Below are 27,113 nucleotides of genomic sequence, written 5' to 3' on the forward strand. Positions count from 1 at the left end.
TTTATTTCATTCTTAGCATTGTATATTTAATAATGAATCCTTAATGAAAATGATTATAAAGCAAAACATTTAGTAGGCCTACATGCAATGGATCTAAAAGCTCTCACTGGAAGAAAGGGCCATTTTATTTGATTTATTTATTTATTTAGTCCAAAAACATCAATCTGCTTATAACAAAGGGACGTATAGATTAATTAAAAGTTAAATTACAAATGATATAAATTTAAATTGTACAAACAACGGTGATTAGTCAAGCCTGAGCAGAAGAAATAAACAAAAAGGGTACCACGTGTTATCGCCGCCGGCTTACGTTTTAGCAACAGTAATTTAATTTAATTTGAATGAGAACATCTAAGAAACTACAACTAAGATTCGTTGAAAATAGACAGTGGATAGTTTAATTAGATTATTGTTTTGGAATCATACCTGACCCTCTTGTCGAAAAGCCCTCTTTTTTCTATTCTTTCCACTAATTCCGTTTCTGTGGAGGTAATATTTTATTGCATTATCAATCTTTATCAGAACCCTGAAGGCTCACGCATGTAAAATTATAAGTATTTACTGAGTTTTCGAGCTGCAGCCTACAAGATCTAGGAGGCGTGGTTGGATCCAGATACAGCTCCTCCCACCTTACATATACCTAAACCTACCCATCTCCACCCCCTGATCCCTAAACCCACCCCATGATCCCTAAAAACACCCCGTATCCACCCCTAAACCTACCCATCTCCACCCCATGATCCCTAAACCCACCCCATATCCACCTACCAATCTCCACCCCCTAGATGTGGATCCAACCACGCCCCTTGGATCTTGTGACCTGCAGCGAGCCCTGCTTGGAGTTTTCTGCGAAGGTAATTAATAATTTTGGATGGTATTGTGGTTGTGATTGGTTTAGCAGGAGCATGCGCACTCGAGCGCACAACTCCTAAAGTTTCGCCGCTGCTCTCGGAGACGCGTTCAACTTCATTTGAAAACATTAATATGAGGGACGCTCGGAAATATCTGTTGTTTTCGGTCACACACGTCTACTGAAGGAAGTTAATCATTTCGAAAACCGATAGGACTCTCATTACATTAGAAGGTAACCCATTTACGATATTTGAAAAAGCGATTAAATAACAATAATGCGCTTCATCTGTATCGCACCTGAGAGTCGTTTACGCGTTTTAAGATTGTTAGAATGATGCTTGTTTTTTTGTTTTTTTTTCCTCTGTTTATTCATTCTTTGTCTTTTTTTCTTAACTACACTTAAAAGATGTTAAATAAATAACATTTTATGAATGCATTTGTACAAAATCCCTATTTTTTACGTTTATAACAGATTAACTAGAGATCTATGCTCTTTTAGGGCATGAGCTACAGTAACTTTATTTCTTTTTTAACTTGTGAATGTGTATTTTTGTTGGACAATGCCACATTTATTTTTTTGTGGAAGCTGAATTTGCTTGTGGCGTGGTTGTGACATTTGGTTGTGTGACTGAATTCTCAATCTGAAGGTACTTGTGAAGTTGGTCATTTGTTCACACAATAAAGTAAAAGGACTGTCTTAACCTGGTGCTGTAAAGACTTTAAACCTGGAACATGTAAATATATCCTGTGTTTACTGTAACTTCCAGGGTGGAACTGTGGCCTTTCACAGTGGGAAAAGGTCAGCTATGACATCAGGGATTTTTTTTTATTTTTTTTTTTATTCTTCAAATATACGACCCCAGATTGCTCCCATGCAGGCTTGAAGTGTGTGTCAGATGTTTCCTCCTAGCTTGTCCTCCACATGTTTCCTTGTATTCATTTGTGCAAACCACAGACAATGTCAGAATCAAAGCATTATCAATGCAGCCATTTGTTTTTGAAATTAATGTAAACTTTTTATAATGCATTTATCTTTGTTGTGAGTGTTCACAGGTTAGTGATCTATTTCTAGCAATCTGTGATCACATGCAGTAAGTATAAGATTAAGTCACAGAAGCATTGTGTATTTACTTGAATCTATAAAACAGACAAATAGATTCAAACAACTGAAATATTCTGTTATTTCTGGGATGTTTTTAATCATACAACATGTTTCATGTCTGCACGTTTATACATTTGTGTGGATGGGTTTTTAACGTTAGTAATAATGTTACATGATCCCAAAGTGAATAAGACATTTTTGGATTGTCGGTTAAGGGCTTTACTGATTGGTCTGTGGGCATACAAATGGTTGGGAAACACTGATGTACAGTTAGTGATGTGTCTCTGGTCTTTATCGGCTGACAGCTCACTCCTCTTTAAGAGGAATGCTGCTCTAAAGCACTTTATCAAGCTAAGTGATACGAGACATGCTTTTACTTTCATTCAGGAACTCAAAGCTAAATTTTCTATGCAGAAATCTTAACTTGCACACTCCAACATCCAGCTGAATGATTAGTTGCGGATGGGACTTCAGCACTAGGAGCTTATTTTAATGCCGAAGGCCACATATGTGTCACATCTGTGTGTTTGTATAGCGTAAAGCTTAGTAGCACGATCCGTCTGAGGGATTGGGTGTATTTGGGACGAGGCTCAGCCTGGATAACGGCACGGGCAGTGGGTTGTTTTTTTTTCAGACTACCCCCACTCCATCCCCCATCTCCACATCTGGCCAACGTCAGAGTACGTAAATAAATCAAAACGACTTCTACCTTTGTACTGGTAGGCCTGTCTGGGCACCAACCCAGCTAGTTGCGACCGTCCCTCCTACAGTGCTTTGGTTAACAACCCTTTAAGGCAATATGCGATCTGCTGATTCATTGTATATTTACTAGTAAAACACTTGAATTAATTTGCATGAGGGGCTTGACAGTGCTTTGGCCTGAGGGCAGGCTGTACGATATCTATGTTTTGAGGAAGTGCTGATTGTGAAGGTATGTGAGAGGGAGCGCACATCTGGAGGAGTTTTTCAGGAATCTGGGAGAAGGGGGAGGTTCACGATAGAGCTGGTCATTTGGGTCATGGAACGATTGGTGCATGGTACACAATATAGGGCCTCTGGCTCAGACAAAATATACAGCCAATTAAGTCAACCCAACTGCTTTTTCCCCTCTTTCCATTTGAAATGTAATTCCTCAGTCCATTTGCGACTGATTAAAATCTGTTGCGTTTACTACTGGAAAGTATTGTTCAAAAGTGTGCTTTGAGCCAAAGAACAAACCACACTATCACGAGGGGCTCACTTCTATCCATATGATTTTCTGTCCAGGCAGATCAGAGCTGGTTCTCATCAGAGTGGATGTATGCGTGTCAAACTTGAGCTTAGTTTATTTTTGTTGGGTCAGAATGTGAATGCAGAAAAGGTATAGAGCATATGAACATGAGCATTGTGTGTGTGTGTGTATGTATATGTATGTATGCATATGTATACGTGTGTGTGTGTGAGATATATATATACACAAATGCAATAATATATGGTATGAAGGATCTGAGAGTCATATAATTGATTTCTGATTTCATAATCTTAAACTGGTTAAATTACATCCCTGATTAACTCTTCTGAAGTAAGCAAATATTCACTTTCAGACTTTCTACTTGCACTATTTGGAGAAACTGCCAGCTATCCAGGGCTTCCCAAAAGGAGGTGATGCAGGCAGCTGACTAAATACAGCTCCTTTTCCCTCCAGGGATGTGGAGAATGTTTTCTCTTAGCCAAAAGTAACTGGAAAAGCTGTGAATTTCAAGCTGAGCGTACCTCCACTTTGGCTAGTGTTTCTACAGGTTGTAATGGATCTGAATGTCAGTTCAAATCCAGTAGATTTTAACTTATTTTAGCACTTTCATTCATCATTGAAGTTTCAGTCAGGATTTGGTTGTTTTGTGGTCAGAAGCTTGATTTGGTCATTGGGCTCTAAAACAGTAGTTTTTTTTCTAAGCAAATAATAGCTATCTATGCAGTGTATTTTGAACAAGCGTTGTATACAAAAAACTCATTGACCCAACAAAATCTAATATCCATAAACAAAACCCTGGTCTGCTCTTCTTGATACATAAAAACTGTGAAGTGACGTGGGCTGGTCTTGCCCTTTCTGCAGTCCTCGTTGATCAGATTAGGTCATAACTGAATAGGTTCAAGTTAGAATGAGAATGTAGCTTGTTTCTGCGCTCTTTCTCTCGGGGTTGGTGGTAAATGGACAAACAAAGACCTCTGTGTTGTTGAGAGTTCCAGCTCTCTTGCAGTCTGTAATTTTAGGAGTGTTTTACCCCACTGTTATAGCTTGTAATTGTGACCAGCAGTGTAGTCCTATATAGTGATGGGTCAGTATGGTTTTATTAGTTGTCCAACAAACAACTGATGTAGTTTTTGTAATTTTTTTTTTTTTTTTAGATAGTTTGCATAGTAAAACTTTCAATTTGTGTTCATCCCCCTTTATAGCACTGCTGTAAAATCCATTCAAATTCAGAAGGATGTCTTTTACCATTGCAATGAATCTGTTTTGAGTTTCCTTCAAAATCATATTGTAATGGAGCTATTAAACTAGTAGGACTTGCGTCTTGAGAACCATGTATTCTGCTTTGACATCCCTTAGCCTATAAGCCTGAAGTTATATTATTCATAATGTGAATATCTATTAGAATTTAAAACATTATGGTTAAATAACTAAATGCAATTTAATAATACATTTTAAACAAAAATAACAATTGTTTGACCCTCCTGCATCAGTGTTATTTTAGTATTATTTCTTAATATTTGTAGAATCTAAAGAAATGCATTTCTTCATATTCTCTGAGCTTATTTTAAAATGTTCATTTTAGTATTTTTTCCCCTTTTTGTTAGTTTCTTATATTTAGTAAATAATTGTAATATTTACCTTTAATTTATGTCAGTTAGTTGCTAAACTTTATTTAGGGTTTTTATCTCAAAGTTCATTTTATTTCATTCAATTTTATTTTTATTTGAATTATTGGAAATTATTTTAGTAGTTTTATTAGTTTATTTTTAGTTAACAAAAACAGCACTGTCTTGCATACCTTAAGGATTGTGGTATGATTTTTTTTTTTTGTAAACACATTTTAGCAGCTGCTTATGCATGTTTTGACTTGTTCATAAGTGAGGCATAGCCGTCTATTAGATTTAATTTGCCTTGCTAATATAAATTAATGTTGAAATTGTAATTAAAGGGTTCATTCAGGGATCCACCCTGGTGGGTGGAGAAGGGAAGCTTCTGTCAAGCTGTAGGCCAGTGGCAGTAACAGGCTGGACATGAGTCCTGTGGGACTTTGTTTTGAAGGTCTGGAATTCCAAACATTCCAACGCACAGTGGAGAAAAATCCTGGGAGAATTGTGCCATTATCCCACACATGAGTCCTCCCATTCTGCTTAGTGGGACAAGAAACGCCTCATATTAGTGCCAGACAGGAGAGAGAACATCAGATAGATGGAAAGCAGGATTTTTTTCTTTTTTATAGCAATGTTCTTGCTTACCTTTTAGATGTTACATTTGCAGGTTTCAAGAAAGGTGATCATGATGTGCGACGCGAGTGAAATGTTGGCAGCTGCTCTGGAGCAGATGGATGGAATCATTGCAGGTACAACTACTAAATAAATGAGAAATACGATGTACAAAAACTAATCTTTCTTTTCTTTATTTGCAGTTTTACACAGTCATCAACAGTGTAGTCATTTATGAAAAAAATAAGACAAATTATTTGAAAGAATTTTTAGGGTCAATGCACATACGTAAACTTTCAAGGAAAATAAATCTGCACTGTCGATTTGTGAGAACTGCGAGTATGCGCAGTGAGCGACATTACAAGCTTTTTCCACTATTTCAGCACTGATGAAATCTAATGCTTATTCAGTATGTGACCACAATATTGTCCACCTCTGGGAACATCAGGGACACATCAGAGAAAAATGAATGTCTTTGCTTGGAGCAAGAGTGAGTCTCTTGAAGGTTATGCTTTTCCATTCAGTCTGTAATTATGGCAGTGGACGTCCCACTGTTTATATCATCTGACAATAAGCCACTCGAGCAGTGCGGTCTCAGTCATCCAACCTGTGTTTTGTTTTGGAGAGTGCTGAAAGTAACTACAGCAAAACATGCAGATTTAAAGTGAATTCACCCAAGAATTCAATTTAAAAATAAATAATTTCAGGCATTTACTCACTCATTTTCTGTTCATTTTTAGGGAATACAACCACACAGTCACGTTCAAAAAAATAAAAATAGAAGTAGTCTATTCAGTTTGTGCACTATATTACAGTCTATTCAATTGTACATTGAACCCAGTAATTTTGACTCATCCCAGAATTCCTTCACTGATTCTCATTCCTGCACTTGCCTCAGGTTCTAAGGCTATGAATTACACCAATGGCCTCTTTGATTGTCAGCCACCAACTTCACCATTCCTGGGCAGCCTTCGGGTGCTGCACCTCTTGGAGGACCTGAGGGCTGCGTTGGACTTGATGGATCCCGAGGAAAAGGAGAGTCTGTGCAGTCAGGTGTCCGAAACCACAGCTGAGGGTCTGATGGAGTGGCTACAAAGCAGGCTGGTGGGTTTTCATGTTTCATGTTTTTAAAAAGAGGCTAAAATAGGAATCTTTAAAGTTTATTTTAAAATAATTGCATTTTTTTGGCTGAAGTTTTGTAAGCAGTTTGATGCAAAAATGACTCTGAAGGAAAATACTGTTGACTTCTTTTTTTTTTTTTTCATATAATGTATTCGTCTGTAAGTCTGACGTAAGATGTTCTCCCTTTGCGTTTTCCATCCTTAACTCCAGTCATGATTCATCTGGATTAAGCACGTTTCTGCTCCTGGGCCCTTTTTCCATATTCAACCTGAAGCATGCTTGCTTTGTGAAATTTCCACTCCTGGGCAGCAAAACTTTCACATGCATCTCATTTAGCAGAGTATCATCTGTATGAACCCCACATGACTCACCGATGGCAGCATGTGATTTTCTTTTTCAGGTCCCACTGGCGTTTGACTGAATATGGTCATTTCAGTTCATTTCACTGCATTTTGTTGCCTGTTCAGAGCCTTCTATTTCAAAGATGATATTTGGAAATGTTTCCATGCATGTTTAATGTAGTTTAAAACTACACTCTGAGGATTTGTTTATGTTTCCAGACCAATGGTCATGGATCTGCAGCAGGGGATTTGGTCTACCAGGAGCGACTCTCTCGCTTGGAAAGTGACAAAGAATGTCTAGTGCTCCAGGTGTGTTGTTATAACCAAGTTGAGAGACTTTGTGTGTTGTGTGGGATTTTCTTGTCAGATTTTAAGTTGTGTGCCTCTGCTTTTCTATTATCTGTCAGTTTGAATGCGGCAATTGTAGTTTCTAAATGACGCACATCACACACAACTCAATAAGTATCCACTCTGATCCCCCAGGTAAGTGTTCTGACAGACCAGGTGGAAGTTCAAGGAGAAAAAATAAGGGACCTAGACTTGAGCCTTGAGGAACACCGCATGAAACTGAATGCTACAGAAGAGTTACTACAGCAGGTGTGTGATCTCTTTTTATAAGCTTATGTCCAATAACAGAAGTGCAGTGCATTTAAGAGTGGTCAGTATTAAAGTAATAGATTTCCAAAAAACTAAATCTAATATACAAATTGTGTGTAGGAGCTGCTTAGCAGAAGTGATTTAGAGACGGAGAAACTGGAACTGCTGACCGAGGTATCAAGTCTGAAACTAAAGCTAGCTGCTGCAGAGGGGGATTGCAGAGAAAGTGAGGTAAGGAGCACATGTTTGCACCATCACCACTGTGAAATTTCATAGGGCACAGATTCCCACAAGCCTAATAAATTGCAGTCTCCAGTCATTAATCAGAACCTTGAAAGTGCTCTGAATGCAGAACAGAATGTACTGTACTGACAATCTGAACATTTAATGAAATTAAACCTGGCTATTATGGTTTGACCACCCTGTGGTTTCCATAGTGACATTCATTGCTGCTTAAGCCCCCAGCTTTATCCAGCAGAGGGTGAGAGCAAAACAGAGTGCCAGAGCCATTTCCTGTTATAAAGCCGTTGTTTTTGTTTTTTTGGGGGGTTTTTTGCCCCGTTTGAGTCCACGCTACACTGGACCCATTCAGCTTTCTCTCACTTGCATGAGCCCGTAGGGGAGTTTCAGAAACCAGAAATCCACAGTAGACCAAAAGAATGGGCTAGGTTTCCTCTGTATTTGATGAAAATATAGATTCTATTTTTGTATAATTTTAAGTTCTCCGTTTCAGTGGTTTTTTTCTGCTTTGTTAGTGTCCTTCAGGTATTTTTTGGCCTACTCGTCCAATAACACTCAAAGCATTTAGCATTACAAGGCACAAAATTATTTTTGACTCTTTGACTTCTGGATATCATGGTCTTTCTCCTTAGAGTCTTTATCAGGATATGAAAGACATGCGCCTTCAGTTGACCTCTATGGAGGATGAGAGACAAGAATATGAGAGAAGTCTTAACTCTACCAAAGTAAGAGTGCCTCATGGTCAGGTGATAATTACACAACATAAGATTAACAGCAGTGAAGTGTAACAGCAAGCACTTGTCTATGAATCCCTTAACCATACAGAGAAATCCTGGTTTAGTTCACCCTAACCTTCATGACTAGTCACTGGAATGTTCCAAGCTAATGAACTTTATCCACATGCTCAACGCAGGATAAATTCACATAGCTGGACAGATTCATGAAAAATCTTGATTCTGCCACTCAGTTTTGTTTCTTGCATACTTTGAAATGGCATTTCCCATTATTTTTTGACAATGCTATATTAGTTGATAAGTACATTTGAGCAAAGTAAATTTGGGGTTGGCACATTGTGAGCTTATTTTAGTTCTGGAATGTCCTGGGAGCTTTAATTGCGTTTTTTTTTTTTTTATTGGTCAGGAGGAGCTGATATCACTACAAAGGCAGTTGGAGGAGAGAGAACAGGCACTTAGAAGACTTCAGGACCAGGCTATGCCAGAAGCCCCAAACACAGAACAGTCACAAAGCAGAGAGAAAGGTACAATATGAACATTCTGCTTTATCAACAACATGCCAAAGTCAATTCAAAATGTAACTAGAGGGGATTCACAATCTAATTTAAAATAATGTAATACAGAAAATAATTGACTGGATCTTTTTTCTTGTATACATGGGTACATTGTGGATTGTTTACGTAGATGTGAGATTTGATCTGGTTTATTCTAACTTGTGATCTGTAAAAAATTCAATTATCAATGTTTCATGTGTTTTTGCATTCAACATCATTGTTTACGCTTATTGGCATAAATAGTTGGATGAGTGGAAAACGTGACTAGTCGTAGACTTTTGGACTCCACTGTGTACACCCTCTAAAGGGAGTCTCGCACAGACACATTATGCAGCTATTTAATCCACTATTAACTGCATGGCACAGGAACAAAAACATTTTTGCGTTATAAAGGAGAAACTATCCCAGCACACTGTAAGCTCAAGAAAAACTGTGTTGAATGTATGAGGTATATGAAGGTTTGTATTACACGTCTAGACACGCTTTTTGATTGATGGTGACCTGCTTTTGGCTGCAGACTCCCCTGCTCTTATAACTGCTAGAAGTGCTTGAATTGTCTCAATATTTATTCTTGACTGCAAATCATCTTTACTTCCAAAATGACGAGTATGCAGTTTCTGGGGTGTTTATTTTAGTGATTCCAGACACGCAAAAATGTATCAAAGGCCTCAGTCTTGTTCTGAAATGCTTAGCTGTAGTATGCCATAGGATATTATCTCTGGATTTGTTTTTGTGTGTTCAGACATGGAGGTGCAGAGAATGAGGAGTGCCGTTGAGTCTTTGAAGGCTGCTAATGAAGAGAAGGTAAACAATGTGATGTCCTGCTATTTTGCTGTGAAGATCACATCAACCACCTGCTAGCACACACATTATTTCACACACTTTGGTTTCTAATGAAACCATCTCCATAATCTTAGTCTTTGCCTAGATGTATGCATGTAGAAGTAGATATTATATAGACCGTACCAGTCAAAAGGGTTTTTTATACAATACATTTATTCAGCATGTATGCATATAATTGACCAGAAGCGGCCAAACAAATTAATTTCAAATAAAAGCTGTTCTTTTTGTGCAAATGTAATATTTTACAATATTAATTTGTATTTCATTAGATAATCAATTTTACAGTTTTAATCTGAATCTTTTTAGGATTTGAAGATAAAAGAGCTGCAGCAGTCTCTGATCCGTTTTAAGCGAGTTCAAGATATGGTGATGTCCGTGGAGCCATCAAAAGGTGAGATGTTCTTGCCACATTTTTGTCTTTTGTTTTATTTCCTTTTGAGAAAAAATTTTCATATTGCAATGGCACACTATAAACAATTACAACAATATCTCCTTGACACTAAATAGAAACCTGTTGAAATCTGAGAATAAGTACGTAAGCCTTTCCATTTCTATAAATTCTGCTATAATGTAAAACCACTGATCTTTAGCAGTTCTCTACATTTACAAGTAACATGAGTCCAGTAATATTTTAAATGACATTGCTTTAATCAGTACCACGTGTGTGTTTTTTTTTCTGGTCTCTTTATGACATTTAGGCAAAAGATTTTGATCTCAACAATATTTCCAAGAAAGCTTTTATCTGCATCTCAGTCTAATAGCCTGGCTGATTTATCCTGTCTTATGACTTGTGCTGTTTTCCCAGACAAACCCAGGGACGAGGAGACCAGAGAAGGGCTGTGTGACACCGAGATGGTCTCCACAGGAGGCACAGAGGAAACTGATGAAGTATGAAGGGTCTTACACACACACGGTTTATGTACACAGGATGTTCCTCAGACTTCCTTTTAGACCCACTCCTTGCAGTACTTTCATTGTGATGGTCTGACAGAGAATAACAATTTAACCATAACCTTTTTTTGACGGGGAACATCTCTGTTGTTTTTGTTTGGGAACAGCATCCTGTGATTTCAGGTCATTTCAGACTGCCTGCCTGCTCCTCTTGTCCACTGAAATCTGACTCCTCAGGGAATATACTTTTCTCACTGTTTTGTTGTTGTTTCTCTCACAGCCTCAGCTCATTCCATGTTCAGAACTGCTCCCTGAAGTGACCACACACAAACCTGCAGCTGAGACCACTGACAGGTCTGTTTACTTTCTGTAGACATTAATTTAAACTGTGTTCATATAAAGATATATTGACGTTCAAGCATTTTGCATGGCTGGGGAATAAAGTTGATATTGAAAAAAATAGATAAAACTGACTATATTCAAAGCTGTATTGATTTTCAGGCACTTTCAATAAATAGTGTACATGATGGGCCTTAAAATTAACAATATTTTTATTATTATTATTATAAAGAAAATTAACGTAATCATGAACATTAACAAATAAAAACAAACTTATAAAATTCATCGTATCTTCCATATCAGGGATTTGTGCTTTTATTGCTCATTTTTATTGCAATTCATTTTTGTTACATTATTAAATTTGTGATCGTTTTGATTTCTTCCTTATGCTTTTTCAGTGTCTTTGAAGTACAGCAGCCTGAAAGGTCTCGTTTGACAAGCAATGATGAGGTACCAACTTAGTATATATGAGAAATTATGAATTAGATGTGTTAATAAGAGCCTGTAAAAAGGTTGGAGATTTGCATATGTAGGTTTCTGTCACCCCCTGTTGGTTAAACTCTGCTCTCGGTCACTTCTGTCACTGTTCTCATGTAAGCACAATGGTATCCCCTACAGCACTTCACATCACCCAAGCCAGCACACTTTACAAGTTCTTCAACATGAGCCTGACAAAAAGCTCTATTTACAATAAAACGACTTCATAGCTGCAATGGACACTTTTTTATAAATTATGCTAATATTTATAAATGAAGCATCCAATTTTTTTTATTATTATTAGAACTGTATAGACAATCATTTGGCAAAACGAAAACTGAAATATCTTAACCAAGAACTGCAACTTGCTTGTAATATTTTAGGATGAAGCCGGTACAAATGGAGGCTCTCCATCAATCTCCCCGACTCAGCCCAGCTCAGGGGGGAATGAGAGTTTTGGCTCTAAAAAAATACGTTCCTCTTTTGGACGAGGCTTTTTCAAGATCAGAGGCAACAAGATGACAAGCACCGCTCCCAATCTGAGTGAGTGAGGCCAAACTCTTTCTGTAAAACATTTTGTATGAAAAGTTTGACTTTAATAAACGCATGAAATGACGTATGCACATTTCTTGGCAGTTTTGGAATCTTGGAGGATTTATCCTATTAATGAATTGATTATATGTTGGCTTGGCAGTTGAAGGAGAGCGTAAGGGGACTGAGCACTTGGATTTGGCCGGAGTGCAAACTCGGAAGCCGAAAACATTAGAGAGACACTTGCCTGAAGGGAAGAAGAAATCAAAGGGGATCATGAAGTTATTTGGAAGGTATTTTTAATATTAACAAACTCCACTGTCTATTAAAATGAAGATATTAACTTTTATAACCCTTGCATCAGAATGAAGAGAAGTCAGTCCACCTCTGATGACCTGGACGATTCTCCAGAGGCAGCGTTTAAGAGAGGGGGAGTCCGAGCCACAGCGGGACCCAGACTGGGCTGGTCACGTGATCTGCAGCGAAGCAATAACAAGTACATACAGTTTGTTTGTTAAGAGTTCTTTCGTTTCGTTTTTTCCAAGTACTTCAACATGTAATGTTGTAAATGTCTCTCTCAGTGAGCTGGACAGCCCATTTTCCCGCTGGAGTAAAGAGCAGGTGTGCGAGTGGCTGCAGACCCAGGGACTGGACTTGTATGTAAATCAAGCTCAGCAGTGGATCAGCTCTGGGCAGACATTATTGAAGGCGTCTCAGCATGATTTGGAAAAGGTCTTCTGAAAAGCCTCACATTTTCAAATATGCATGCACATACTTTTATTTCTTAATTTGTAAGTTTAGGTTATTCTGTGTGATGTATGACATTTCTGTCTGTGCTTCAGGAAATGGGTATCAGGCATCCTCTACACAGAAAGAAACTGCAGCTGGCTCTTCAGTCGCTGGGCTCCGAGGAGGAAGATGCCATGGGTAAACTAGACTACAACTGGGTTACTCGTAAGTAACAATCAGGGTTTTTTTTTTACTAAAATGTTTAAAGGGATAGTTAACTCAAAAATGAAGATTCTGTCATTAATTGCTCACCCTCATGTCGTTCCAAACCCGCAAGACATTCTTTCATCTTCGGAACACAAATTTAATGTTTTTTATCAAATCTGAGAGCTTTCTGACCCCTGCATAGACAGTAACGTTCAAGTCCCAAAAAAGGTAGTAAGGACGTTGTTAAACTAGACCATGTGTCATGAGTGGTTCAGCTGAGAGTCATGGTACTCTCCTGAACATGTGGCGAATACTGACACGGAAGAGAAGAAATTATTGAAGTTATTTGTTTTCTTTGCGCACAAAGTATTCTCGTAGCTTCATAATATTATGGTTGAACCACTGATGTCACATGGACTATTTTAACAATGTCTTTAATACCTTTCAAGGCCTTGAACGTGTCAGTTGCTTTGCTGTCTATGCAGGATCAGAAAGCTCTCAGATTTTATCAAAAATATCTTAAATGTGTTCTGAAGATGAACGAAGGTCTTACGGGTTTGGAGCGATATGAGGGTGAGTAAGTAATGACAATTTTCATTTTTGGGTGAACTATCCCTTAAGCCAGATGTCTGAATACGGTTGATTTACAAATGTTATTTGCACCATTAACATTACTACAAAGTGTGAGTATCAATATTATTGAAATTATCTCAAAGGATGGCTGGATGACATTGGCCTACCTCAGTATAAATCTCAGTTTGATGAGGGCAGAGTGGATGGGCGCATGCTTCACTACATGACTGTGGTATGTGTCAAATAAATAACTCTAAATAATACTATTTCAATACCTTTTTAATATTTTAAAATTATTCCGGTGAAGCTAAATATTTAGCAGCCATTATTCTAATCTTCAGAAGTCATTCTTATATGCTGATCAAGAAAATAATCAGTTATGTTGGTAACAGTTTTTACCTCTTAATTTTTTTGTGGAAAATATAATACTAAGGTTAACTTTGTCTGGATATCATTGGTTAGGATGACCTGTTGGGACTGAAAGTGGGCAGTGTGCTTCACCATCTCAGTATTAAGAGGGCCATTCAGGTGCTACGTATCAACCGCTATGACCCCAGCTGCCTCCGTCGCCGACCAATAGAGGTAGCACACCGTGCCACGTACTACCACGCTTAGCTCCATTCATTTTGAATACGACTTTGATTTTTGCTGTATTTATTCCTCTTTGATTAGAATAATCCCACGCCAGCAGAAATCTGTCAATGGACCAATCACAGGGTGATGGAGTGGCTTCGTTCAGTGGATCTAGCAGAGTATGCACCCAACCTGAGAGGAAGTGGAGTCCACGGCGGCCTAATGGTATGTGCAGTGGAGCAGAAGACATCACATTTCTATTCAAGTTGTTTTTTTTAATCTGCGTTTCTCAGGTTTTAGAGCCTCGCTTCAATTTTGAGACAATGGCTCTGCTTCTTAACATCCCACCAAATAAAACACTGTTGAGGCGTCACCTTGCAACCAACTTCCATCTTCTGATTGGCTCAGAGGCACAAAGGCTGAAGCAGGAGTATCTCGCAAACCTAGACTACACGGTCTTGACAGCTACAGCCAAAGTTAAGGCAAGTAACTGTGTGTAAGGTTGCCTGTGGGTCTTTGAATGGCACTTATGTGGAATACAACTGTAATTAATAACAGCATGCTGACAAAGTTTTACCTGTTGTTTACCATCCTCTCCTCCTTTTAGCCAAGACGTCTGTCGTTCGGAAGTTTCGGGACATTGAGGCGGAAGCGACAGGAGGAGATGGAAGAGTATGTTTGCCCCATGGATGTACCGATGCCTCAGAACAGCAGTTTCAATAAAGGCCTTTGTACATATGAGGGCAGCTTAGATCAACTGGAGCAGGTATGGACAGTTACACTTACTTAAAGCCGGGCTCACACTGTGCGATTTTTAATAGTCTTTTGCGATTGTTGCTTGTCACACTGTACGAACATGATCCCCATGTCAGACTGTAGGATCTCAGTTGTCTTAATGTCAGACAGTACAACAGTCAAGACGTGACAAAAACGGACGTACTCAAGAAGACTTGTCCGGAGTTTTACGTCATCAATACGTGACCCGCGTTCTCTCGCTATAATGGTAGCTAGCAAACAACAGCAACGTGTAGCGTTAGTTTTGTTAATTACAATGCCGTGATGTTAAAAAAAAAAAAAACGAAAAAGACGACGTGTGTGGAGCAAGTCATGGCTGGGCAAAAGAGGACTTTATGGACTTCCAGTTCTACAGAGCGAACTTGAGGTAATTTTGTTATTCGAGTTTAAACATCCTGCCCCTTAATAAATAAACTAAGTAAACTTTACTTAGTACATATTGGCTGTATCCGAAATCGCCCCCTATACCCTCATTCACTATTCCCTACATTAGTCCACTCATATAGTTCACTTGAAGGAGTGAATGAAAACGAGTGAGTGAATTCGGACACTGAGTGCACCGGAAGGACTGCCGCTTTTGCATAGTTTGCTTCCTGTTGAATAATCATTTGATACGGGCAGCTCCAATAGTAAGATTAAAGGATTTATCTAGAACTCAGTCACGGAAATTATGTATAAACCCTAATAGTCAATTTACAATTAATTTGTACCTGTGTTGTATTACGCCGTGGACGAGCGCTTCTAAAATGAATGGATGGATGATTCAGCTGCGGGCGCCATCTTCTGGTGAGACGCGGGAATTCACTCGGCGCGCGACTCTCATTGCATTCTGGGGATTCTCTAGCCGTTGAGTGTACATCGCTTGTACACTCGTTTTTGCGGTGCATTGTGGGATTGAATGAGTGCACTCGAGAACATCCACTATGGTTTCGAACACCACTTAAAATGGCTGTCCCCTCAAATAGTGCACTATTTGAGGGTATAGGGGGCGATTTCGGATACAGCTATAGTTTTTACAAATAACGAAGTTGAATTTGTCGCGCTAATTGCTTCATCAGGTTCAGTGCTTGACGGTCGTCGTAGGAGATGTCACACTGCAGGAAAGTGTCTGAAATCATCTGACACTGACAGTTTAATCGGAGGAAAAATTTGATCGCAACGGCCATTGGTGAACATGTCAAACCAGCGATCTAGACAACCGATTTTAGCCTAGGATTACATGAATCTTTTAGGATTTTCAAAATTTGTCTCAGACGGCCAAATCGTGGCCAGAATCACACAGTGTGAGCCGGGCTTAAGATGAAATGCAGCTAAATTGAGAATTATATTTAAATTGCCAGTTTTTAATAAGTTTTCTGGTCATAATTGGATATTATTGGAGATTGTTTAAATGCTGTTGTGCAGATGGAGGACTCTGAAGGCACAGTGCAACAGATTGGTGCATTCTCGGAAGGAATCAACAACCTGACTGTAAGACAACCACACAATATTCCAGCTGCACTGTATCTGCTGTGGTCTCTCTTGTTCTTACCTCAGTTCCTCCTGTGTTCTCCAGAGCATGCTAAAAGAGGATGAGTTCTTCATGGAAGCATCGTCCCGTTCACCAGAAACCAGCGCTATAGATGAGAACTAAGGCTGTTTGAACATGACAATAAGCTGTAGCTGTGAAATTTGAAAAGTTGAAGGTTACTGTGATTTTTACTATGAAAGCAATAAGCTCCACTCACAGTGAAGCACAAAAAAAATTACACAGTAAATGCAATAGTGTAATTAATTCAATGAAATGCTATTTATTAATTTAGGATCTGCAGTATATACAGTAACTAAAACAGTATTTATAAGTGTTTGCACCAAGCTAAAAACCAAAGACGACAAATCAAAACAGCAGTTCTGAATGATTTTTGTTCTTTGTTTTATACTCTAGGCTATTCTTATGTGACCGTTTGCTGCATGTTTTTATCGGTTTCTACTTGAATGTTTACGGAATTTTATTGGGAGGGAAAAAGTATAATTTTGCCAGCAAACTCTTGATATACTACAACTATATCAGTGAATACCATGTACTATGTACTGTTTTATGCATGTGTAAGTCAAAGAAATTCAATTAAAACTTTTCTTCCTGATCTCTGTTTTTAGACCATGTATATTAGTTTGTCTTGGGTTCGTTCAACTAGAAGATTATAATCTATGAAACTATAACAAAAATGGCTAATGCAGCTGCTCACCATCCTGCAAAGTGATTCATGTTCATGAAACTGCTAAACTTAAAAAAACTGCATTACAAAAAAAAAACTGGTGAAACTAACCAGTTTCACAACATAAGAAATAATTATGTAACAAAATGTCAGTTTCCATGTGAAAGGAAGAAAACTTTGAAAAACAAAAGTTTCAGGCTTAGTGGCATACGGTTTTACATGTAAAGCTGTAACAAGCTGAAAAATATCAAACCTGTTTAAGTCCTCTATCAGTTGTCCAAACCACTTGTCCTCCTGTGTAGGGTCACCTGAGAGAAAAAAAAAAAAAAAAATGGTTGCACAGAAAAAGTAGGGACCAACCTTTAAGCTACATTCACGTTTAAAATGACATTGCCGTTTCAGCTCAGTGGGTCAATATAAGCTGCTGCAGTTAAACTGAAAAGTTGAAATGATCCATTTATAAATGAAACTTTGGTTTAAAACCCATAACTGTTTAAGTTTTTCCATCATATACCACAAAACTCATTAAAACAATTTTTTCATATTTGTGTGCGTTTCATATAACTTTTCAACATACTCAAACTCTGAGTGAGTTAAATTGTTCACCATTCAAAGTGAATGTGTGCCATCACAAGACTTGGAATATGACACATGAGTAGCATGAACTACAGATCAGATATGAGTTTTTGGTATACTTTTACTGTCATTTATGTGCCATTTGTGTGCATTCATTTTGATAGGCGGAGCCCTGCCTCAGTGCAGTGAGATCAGCATGAAATTCAGGAATTTCGACCAGTAAGGCTGACTTTCCTTTAAAGATAGTTTGCGGTTCGATATTCAGATTTCTTTTGGCTATAAATACGCAGTGCGCTATCATAGACATGCAAATAATACTGCATATCATTCTCCATGATTTGTGAATTCATATGACAGTGTCCTCCGGGCCGAAATCGGGGGGTTTTTCGTAGGGACCCTTAATTTTATAATGGCTATAGCTCCAAAAATTGGACGCTTGGAAGACCGAAACCGGTGTCATCTTCACCAGCTTCATCTGTGAATTTTTTCACAGAAAAGTCTGTCCACAGACCCCTTGGTAAGTCCGCTATAAGGAAAGTGAAAGAGAGGCGTTCTTCATGTTTAAACTTCTACTGCCAATAAACACGAGTTCAAATTGTGAAAACTTTACCTAAATATAGGTAAATACTGTATATGTTATTTAAGGAAATATAGCAATTGTTCTTTTTACATTTTTTGTATGTTTTTTAAAATGCACAAATATATTTTCAAAGATATACAAATTTGGGTCAGCTGACCCTTCTCTGGGTCACTAACACCACGATTCTGATCTGTGAAAACTTCCACAGTTTAGTACGGGTCAGCTGACCCTTCCCTGGGTCACTAACATCGCTATTCTGATCTGTGAAAACTTCCACAGTTCAGTACGGATCAGCTGACCCTTCCCTGGGTCACTAACATCGCTATTCTGATCTGTGAAAACTTCCACAGTTTAGTACGGATCAGCTGACCCTTCCCTGGGTCACTAACACCACGATTCTGATCTGTGAAAACTTCCACAGTTTAGTACGGGTCAGCTGACCCTTCCCTGGGTCACTAACATCGCTATTCTGAAGTGTAAACATTTCACAGCTACTGAAGTGCTAACCAATTTTTCCACATTAAAAAACAAACTAATAAAAAAAAATATCTACGATATTCTGAATAATTTAAAAAGGGCTACAATAAATATCCACCCTTTTCTAAAGACCAAATTATTTTTGTGCGTTAATTCCTTCAGAGGACGCAGGGATCCATCACGCGTGGAATAGAGCGACTGCATGGTTATTACATTGGCATATTGCTTCAGCTTTTCATGCTTTTTTCATATTTTTACCCCAGGCTATCACAACAATACTTGCTGAATACCTCATTACGGTAAATCCTGCACGTTTGTTTCAGAAATATCACAGATTAATCAGTATGGTATATAGACCAGCATGGTAAAACCACGCAAAAAAAATGACACAGAAGGAGGTGGACTCAGTGACCAAGGATAACAGTCCATGGTTTTGCAAATTTTGCATTTTGTAAATATACACATGATATGATACTGCAACTGAATACCCTAACTTTGCTGTTTAAAAAAAAAATATATATATATTCTTTAAAAATGTCAAAACTAAGACAATGTTGTTTTGGAAAACAGAAACTAAAACAAATGAGGAATGGCAAATACCTGTTAAAAATAATACAGAAAATAAGTTGTGTTAAAGACTTAATGACTTTCAAACTCTATTTTCAACATTTTGTATCAATCTGGAAGGTTCATTAAAAATATCAGTGAAATACAGTGAAGTTGACAAGCATTATAAAAAGAGTAATTTAAGCTGAAAACTGTTAATGTGAAAGTCAGGATTATTTGTTGGTTTCCTCTTCAGATGTATTGTTGGCTCAAACAAATAGTAACAATACCCCTCGTATTTACATAATTTAAATTTAATTTAATCTTTAAAGTTACAGGCAAATGTCTTTCTCAGCCCTGTAACACTAAAGTTGTATCAATAAAGTTGTTAATTTAAAATGTTTCAGACTGGTGAATCAAAAATGTCACAGATCAGAATCGTGGTGTTAGTGACCCAGGGAAGGGTCAGCTGACCCGTACTGAACTGTGGAAGTTTTCACAGATCAGAATAGCGATGTTAGTGACCCAGGGAAGGGTCAGCTGATCCGTACTGAACTGTGGAAGTTTTCACAGATCAGAATAGCGATGTTAGTGACCCAGGGAAGGGTCAGCTGATCCGTACTAAACTGTGGAAGTTTTCACAGATCAGAATAGTGATGTACATGACTCAGAGAAGGGTCAGCTGACCCAAATTTGTATATCTTTCAAAATATATTTGTACATTTTAAAAAAACATACAAAAAATGTAAAAAGAACAATTGCTATATTTCCTTAAATAACATATACAGTATTTACCTATATTTAGGTAAAGTTTTCACAATTTGAACTCGTGTTTATTGGCAGTAGAAGTTTAAACATGAAGAACGCCTCTCTTTCACTTTCCTTATAGCGGACTTACCAAGGGGTCTGTGGACAGACTTTTCTGTGAAAAAATTCACAGATGAAGCTGGTGAAGATGACACCGGTTTCAGTCTTCCAAGCGTCCAATTTTTGGAGCTATAGCCATTATAAAATTAAGGGTCCCTACGACAAAACCCCCCGATTTCGGCCCGGAGGACACTGTCATATGAATTCACAAATCATGGAGAATGATATGCAGTATTATTTGCATGTCTATGACAGCGCACTGCGTATTTATAGCCAAAAGAAATCTGAATATCGAACCGCAAACTATCTTTACTGACGTCACTGGAATGTTTTTCCTTAAAGGGATAGTTCACCCAAAAATGAAAATAATCATTTATTCACCCTTGAGTTTGTCTAATCTCGTATGTCCCTCTTGCGGACCACAAAAGGAGATTAAAATAAAATGTCTCCATTGTTCTTGTCCATCTAATGTCTGTCTATGGCGATTAACATTAAGCTTTTAAAATAGAAGCAAAAGTATAGTATGGTCTTATGCATCATGTGCTGTATATTCCAAGTGTTCTGCGGGTATACAATACGGTCGTGTGAACAAACTGAAATTTTACATATTATTTAGCAAATATCCTAACTTGATTGTTGGTCTCTGTGCATGCCTGTGTGTTCATGAGCCACTATTATTTCAGTTCACTCTGAATTGCTCACAAATTGTGAAACAAATCAAGATTAATAAAAACACAGAAATCCCTCAAAGAATATTTGTGTACTTTCTTCACTGAGTTTAATCTTTTTCTCTGACTCCGGAACCGGAGCTTTTCATGTTCCGAAAAGTAAGAAGGTCACGGCATTAGAACAAGAGAAAAAGGTAAATAAATGATGAAATCGTTATTTTTTTGGGTGAACTATCCCTTAAAACAAATTGTCACATCTGTGATTAGTAGCAGTTTGGCAAGGGTTTCAACAGACAATATTTAGGCTACACAATTCTTAAATCATGTACTCTTACCTCTGAACCTTCTTCCGCAGCATCTCGTTCAAATTTCTGGTTTTAATTCATTCAGTTTTGTAGTTTTTAAAATTCAGAGTGCACAACATTTGTCAACAGCGAATACTGACCATTGTGACACTTTTACCATTGTGTTTAACAGCAAATGATTTTCAGGTGCATGTACTTAAAGGTGCGTTGCATAATTAAGCACGTGTCAAATGCATTAAAGATTGCAACCCCAAAAGACTTATTACGCATATAACAGATAAACAGAGCTCACAAATTTCACAATTTTTGTTAATCTCTTTTTCATTTAATTTGTGCTTTGAGCAGGGCAGTTATTTAAAACATTGTACGTTGGACATTTATTAATGCCTGTAGTACAACAGAATTTAGAGACTGCTGGTGGTTACCAAAGTTCAAAACATTTACACATTCAAATAATCGCTCATCCAAAAAAAAAAAAAGAACATGCATACACAACCTCAGTAGAAGATTGATTTCTCAGTCTAGCGTTAGTGTTCCACTGTGAACACTAACGCTGTTAGTTCACAGCATCCTCTTGTGTTCTCGAAGAGAACTGCAGCCGAATGTCCCACTGCTCTGCAACAGAAAGGATTCAAATAATTCCTTATAACGTGCTGATTTCAGATGTCCTGGAGGAGGTCATAGGATCCACTGGAAATCATTTGATGCTTGTCTTCTTCCTTTCACAAAAGACAAAATAGATCCAAATTAATGTACTTCAATTTGAACACATTCATTCGAAAAAGGGAAAGTTGGTATAATGTAAAATGAGTCTTGTCAGACATAATAAAAATTCTCAGCATTTATGCTACCATAACAAGCTTATATCCAGCTAGAAATTTGTGGTTCACCAAAATGTTTCAATAATAAAAAAAAAAATAATAATGATTCTTCCCTCCAATATTCTGGGAAGGTTAGTTTCAGGTTATATGTAAAAAAAAAAAAATGGAGAACATTCTGCTCTCTTAAAGGTTCTTTATTGACATTTATGGTTCCGTGAAGAACCTTGAAAATTGATGGAAACTTTCAAATGCAGAAAAGATTTAAAATGTTCTTCAGAATGGTTAATTTACTGAAAGGATCTTTGGGAAACCAAAAATGGTTCTTCTATGGCATCACTGCAAAAACACCCTTATGGAGCCTTTATTTTTAAGAGTGTGTATGGATATTATGGCTTATAAAAATAAAATAAAATAAAAAATTTAAAAAAGTGTGTATGGAGTGTGGATTATAAAAATCATCCCTGCAACATTCTGGGAAGGTTAGTTTATTGTTATAAATATAATGTAAGGTTATTACAAAAACATAGGTTTAATTTTTATAACCATAATCTAAATTTTCAAAAACATTGCAGTTTTGGAAAATTTAGATTTTGGTTATAAAAAAGAACATCTAAAAATAACCGTTACATAATGTTTGGTATAGATTTTCTTTAGGTTATTACAAAAAAAAAAAAATCAGGGAAAGTTAGTTTATGTTATAAAAATTAAACATTCTGTTTAGGTTCCCTTTAGGCTAAAAAAAAAAAAAAACAACCTCCCTGCAACATTCTTGGAAGGTTAGTTTTTGGTTAAAACGAACTTAGAGAACTTTTTGGTTCTCAAAAAATAACCAAACAGGAACCATATTACATAGAAATATCAGGGGAAGGTTGTGTGTTTGCTGGCTATTAAAGCTGCTTCTCTTACGTTTGACTCGCTGACTGTTGAAGTTTGTTCTTTTGTGGCAGGTAAAGAGTCATATACAGGATTACTGATGTTTGGACTGGATTCCGATGGGTACACATCTTCATCCTCCTCCTATCAATATAATAAAATGATTATGTATAAACAAACACCACATATAGGCAAAAATGTCACAATTAGCAATTTGTGTGCATGATATTCAGTAGAATAATTTTGTTAAACTTTCTGCCTTGGTTTTAATTCTAAATAAATTATTAATAAATAATAACTTATCTAGCCACTAATAGTGAACTTTGAAAGCCCTGATATAGAAATGTGAACACAAACAAGGATTACCTTAAAATAATGGAACTGGAATGGCTTTGTTTTATGTGTGTAGAAATTGTATCCCACAAATCCAGCTGCTACGATGAGTATGATGAGCCCCAGGACGCCGATGCCCATCCCAGCCTTATGAGCCGCGTGAATGGATGGAGGTGGAGGAGGAGGTACTTTCAGTGGGCCCTGCAGAACATGGATGACCCCATTGGATGCCAAAATGTCTGAGTCTATGACATAGCGGTCGTTGATGTATCCCGAGGAGGTCTATGAAAATAAGAGTTACAACAAGCAGATTAAACAGAGTTTATCCTCAAATCATTTGACATGAATGGAAGCAAGTTTGCATCCTCACCATCATTTGAGGGTTTTGGAAATCAGGCACGCCGGTGATGGTCACGCTGTGTCCTAGTCGTGTTCGGACATGAGTGATGTTAATAAGTGCCTGCAGTACTAATGCTCTCCCATCCAGTAGATGGTGCTCTATGTCTCTGCCGCTCAAAGTCTGCGGAACACATAAGAGGCATTAACTAAGGAGGCCAATACAGGGGTTTGGCCTTCTTAGGTTAAGTCTAGAAGGGATACAGCTGCGGCTACTGGGCATGTGCACATCAATATAGCGTAATTTTTTCTTCACACTGGACAACAACAATTACTGTTTTTACATTATTTTAAGGTTTAGGATTGGGGTAGGTGTTGGCATTAATAAAACACAATTTAATAGGTAGAAAATGTAATTTATTGATAGTTTCCAGCCGTAGCTGTATCCCTTCTAGCCACAACCATTTTCAAACTAGAGAGAAGAAACATTTATTTTTTGTTAAAGTTAATGTGACCCATTATTTATGAAGGGTTTAATACAATATTTTTAATATGCTGCTTTGACTCAGTATTTATTGTGAAAAGTGCTTACAAATAAATCTGAATTAATTCGAACATACATGTACACTAACGTTCAAATGTTTGTGGTCAGTACTTTTTTTTTTAAAGAAATTAATCATTTTAATTATTTGCTTACCAAGAATGCATTAAATTGATCAAAAGTGACAAGACAAAATTCCCATTTCAAATAAATGTTTTTCTTTGTACTCAAAAAATAATAATAATAAAAATACAAAATACAAAATAAATAAATGTTTTGGAAAACATTGCTAATTATAAACAAGTTTCTTCAACACAAAATTAGCATTTTGTAATTGTTATTTTAAACTAAAAATATTTTACAGTATTACTGTTTTTACTGTACTTATAATGGAGCCTTGGTGAGCAGAAGAGACTTTAACAAAATATTAAAAATCTTACAGACCACCACACTTTTGAATGGTAGTGTATCTAACTTTACTCTAATAGTTGGTAGGAAAAAAAATGCCGTCAGCTTAATAAAAAAGTAATTTTAAAAATAATGTTTTAATAACTTGCTTCGGTTTTAGCATACTGACAGTATAAAAGCCAATTATTTAATTCTGACAATGACAAGTTGTCTTTATAATATCACACTAAATATTTATCTCTATAAATTACGCTTTTAAAATCTGTAGTGCAAGTCATGCATCAATGTGAGAATAAAAGTGAAATAACATTTTACTTTGAATTCAAGCAAAGTATTGGTGACAAAAACTAAAAGTATAAAAGGTGGATGTGGTAATTACCTGATTGCTAAAGAGACCATCATTATCAGGTACAAAGAGAGTGGACTGGATAGTAATGTTACTTAGGCGATTCACAAACTCCTTTCCTGCTGCCGAAGTTGAGTAATTCAGGATTTGCTAAGAAAAGACAGAGCAGTAACACAAAATCATTTCAATGCTTTAACAAAAAACAAACAATCAAATAAACTAGCTCTACTCACAGACAGGAAGTTAGACAGGGTTGGTCTGGCTGAGAGAACCTGCAGCAAGTTTCCTGTACAGGAGTATCCGTCACCAATGTAGCCAGTTTTACATTCACACTTCACATCTGAAAAACACACAAACCGTCTAAACCCAAAATCACCCCTGCTTGTATTTACAGCTTCACATATATCCCATGATGACTTTTACCTTTCACTCTATAGCAGAATGTGTCCCACGTCTCACTCAGGTTATTGCGGATGCCATAGTCCACAATCCCCACATGTCCAGAGCCACATTTAGGGTTAGAGAAGCTCATGGGATATGCTACCCTTGCATTGTCAAGCCAGCCTGCTGCGCACAAATTATAACCAGCCTGCAGGACAAACGCAAAAGAAAAGACATCCAATAACATTCAGACAATCAGAGCTAATGGTATGGTGGCCTAATATTACTATGTTACTGTAAGAGCGCCACCTGCTGGGCATAGAACAGCTGGGTGTAGGTAGCTATAGTGCCTGCTGCTTCTTTGCAGGCCTCCTGGGCCATTGTGTAGTTGAGTTTGTATGTTCCGTTTGAGGAGCGATAATGGAAAACCCCCAGTGTTTTATCTGAAAGAAGAAAAAATCATAAGGCATCATAGATTAAAGCTATTCTAAACCATCACTGACAAGAAAACAAAATCGCAGAATGAGTTGCAATGAGCAATATGGCATACAAGAAATATTGATCTTAAATCAAACTGATTCAAGCATGTTATCTGTTTACAATATATTAGATTTATTGATATTTTAAAATTATTTCGATTATTGATTGTTTTGTTAGATTATGCACCCAAAGGATTGCATTTAAATTGTTAAACTAGTACAATGACAATAAAGACTTTTGACTTGGTTTTATAATTGAATTTAAAATTCAATTAAAAATATATATATTTAATAAAATAAAATACATTTTAAATTCAAAATATTTTATAAAAAAATAAATATGAATTTAAATACATTATCAAATAATAAATTAATAGCATTTTTAAAAATCCTGTTATTTTAACGTCAGTCTCTTAGTAACACGTAATTTAAGCCATGAAATAAACCATGAAATAAAAAGCTTTCAAATTTCTCCAGCACATTTTATAATATTGATCAAAATTGTTTGCGATTGAGCCATGGCAATAGTGCATATATTTAAAAAAAAATAAATAAATAACATACCCTCGTAATGCAGATCCATGCACTGAGCATCTGAATGGCACTGTCCATTATCTAGTAGACAGCGATTGACTGGCAACTGCTTCACTTCACACTCAATCCCATCGCCAATATAGTTGTCTTTACAATCACATTTCCTCTTTCCCTGGTGACAAATGCACATTACATGTGTTTATTGATGTGTAAAGGTCTATGTATCTGTATAAATATCACATTCTCTTAAAAGAGCTAAAATAAGAGAGAGTTCTGCTTACTGCTCCAGTCATGGTGCAGGTAGCGTGTTCATGACACCCACCGTTTTCACCATCAGCACAGGGGTCGACCGGTGAGCACTCAAAGCCATCGCCAGAGAAACCTTTGAAACACGTGCAGCTCACCTTATCCCCCTTCTGACTGCATTGAGCATCCTTAGAACAGCCGCCGTTCCAGTACTTGCACATATTGGCCGCTGCCAAAGAGGAAAGAGTGAGTGGATGGTTTACTTTTGTTTTATCATCAGTTTTTGCTATTGAGATCTAAATGTATGTACCTGTGCAGGTGATACCATCTCCTTCATAGAAGGGTTTACAGACACAGGTGTTATTCTCCATGCAGACGCCCTTCTCATGGCAAGCCGGATTGCAGACAGGACTGTCAGCTGAAACATCAGAAACGCATGAAATGGACTTACAGGTATAAAGCAATGCTTGTTTTTTTCTAGTCTGGTATATAACCCAAAAAACAAAAGAATAATCAGAAGGTCTGTACCTAGTTTGTTCTCACATCGTGGACCAGTCCAGCCCTGTTCACAAAAACACGAACCGGTACCTTTAAGACCCTCATCACACGATCCATGTTCTGTACAGTTGCAGGCTTAGGAAGAGGAAACAT

The 27,113-nt window shown here is 37.3% G+C and overlaps 2 protein-coding genes across 3 annotated transcripts in view; one reads left to right on the forward strand and one right to left on the reverse strand.

The window, feature by feature from the left end:
- The first annotated feature begins 896 nt into the window (after positions 1-896).
- Positions 897-17,072, forward strand: LOC306858621 (liprin-beta-1-like). 2 transcript variants are annotated; one of them, XM_079399236.1, is made up of 25 exons: positions 897-1,084; positions 5,460-5,541; positions 6,303-6,508; positions 7,087-7,176; positions 7,351-7,464; positions 7,585-7,695; positions 8,337-8,429; positions 8,845-8,962; positions 9,735-9,796; positions 10,142-10,226; positions 10,641-10,723; positions 11,007-11,080; positions 11,464-11,515; positions 11,926-12,085; positions 12,237-12,366; positions 12,438-12,569; positions 12,655-12,805; positions 12,916-13,027; positions 13,726-13,814; positions 14,045-14,164; positions 14,255-14,380; positions 14,449-14,637; positions 14,763-14,921; positions 16,355-16,420; positions 16,506-17,072. In XM_079399236.1, the coding sequence occupies exons 2-25, from the start codon at positions 5,478-5,480 to the stop codon at positions 16,581-16,583; spliced, it is 2,664 nt and encodes an 887-aa protein (XP_079255362.1). In that variant the 5' UTR covers positions 897-1,084; positions 5,460-5,477; the 3' UTR covers positions 16,584-17,072. The 2 variants fall into 2 exon arrangements, with proteins under 2 accessions (XP_079255362.1, XP_079255363.1); XM_079399237.1 differs by lacking the exon at positions 8,337-8,429 and having other exon boundaries at positions 910-1,084.
- A 349-nt stretch (positions 17,073-17,421) lies between these two features.
- Positions 17,422-27,113, reverse strand: part of LOC306858622 (stabilin-2-like) — a 34,330-nt gene continuing 24,638 nt past the window's right edge. The window contains exons 57-69 of the mRNA XM_079399238.1: positions 26,991-27,095; positions 26,773-26,880; positions 26,498-26,691; positions 26,247-26,388; positions 25,513-25,646; positions 25,246-25,411; positions 25,056-25,162; positions 24,856-24,972; positions 23,562-23,711; positions 23,225-23,473; positions 22,892-23,002; positions 21,195-21,883; positions 17,422-17,453 (exon numbers count right to left, since the gene is read on the reverse strand). Coding sequence (XP_079255364.1) covers positions 21,824-21,883; positions 22,892-23,002; positions 23,225-23,473; positions 23,562-23,711; positions 24,856-24,972; positions 25,056-25,162; positions 25,246-25,411; positions 25,513-25,646; positions 26,247-26,388; positions 26,498-26,691; positions 26,773-26,880; positions 26,991-27,095 — 1,643 coding nt within the window. The 3' untranslated portion in view covers positions 17,422-17,453; positions 21,195-21,823. The remainder of the gene's footprint in view (positions 17,454-21,194; positions 21,884-22,891; positions 23,003-23,224; positions 23,474-23,561; positions 23,712-24,855; positions 24,973-25,055; positions 25,163-25,245; positions 25,412-25,512; positions 25,647-26,246; positions 26,389-26,497; positions 26,692-26,772; positions 26,881-26,990; positions 27,096-27,113) is intronic.

This window comes from Barbus barbus (assembly GCF_936440315.1).
Source record: "Barbus barbus genome assembly, chromosome: 39".
Classification (NCBI taxonomy): domain Eukaryota; kingdom Metazoa; phylum Chordata; class Actinopteri; order Cypriniformes; family Cyprinidae; genus Barbus; species Barbus barbus.

What these genes read in the sequence shown, in the direction of transcription:
- LOC306858621 (XM_079399236.1), top strand. Translation starts at nt 5,478, where the DNA reads ATGATGTGCGACGCGAGTGAAATGTTGGCAGCTGCTCTGGAGCAGATG. An exon ending in GCAGCTGAGACCACTGACAG is followed by an intron (nt 11,081 to 11,463) that starts GTCTGTTTACTT and finishes ATGCTTTTTCAG; the next exon opens with TGTCTTTGAAGTACAGCAGC. An exon ending in CAGCTACAGCCAAAGTTAAG is followed by an intron (nt 14,638 to 14,762) that starts GCAAGTAACTGT and finishes TCCTCCTTTTAG; the next exon opens with CCAAGACGTCTGTCGTTCGG.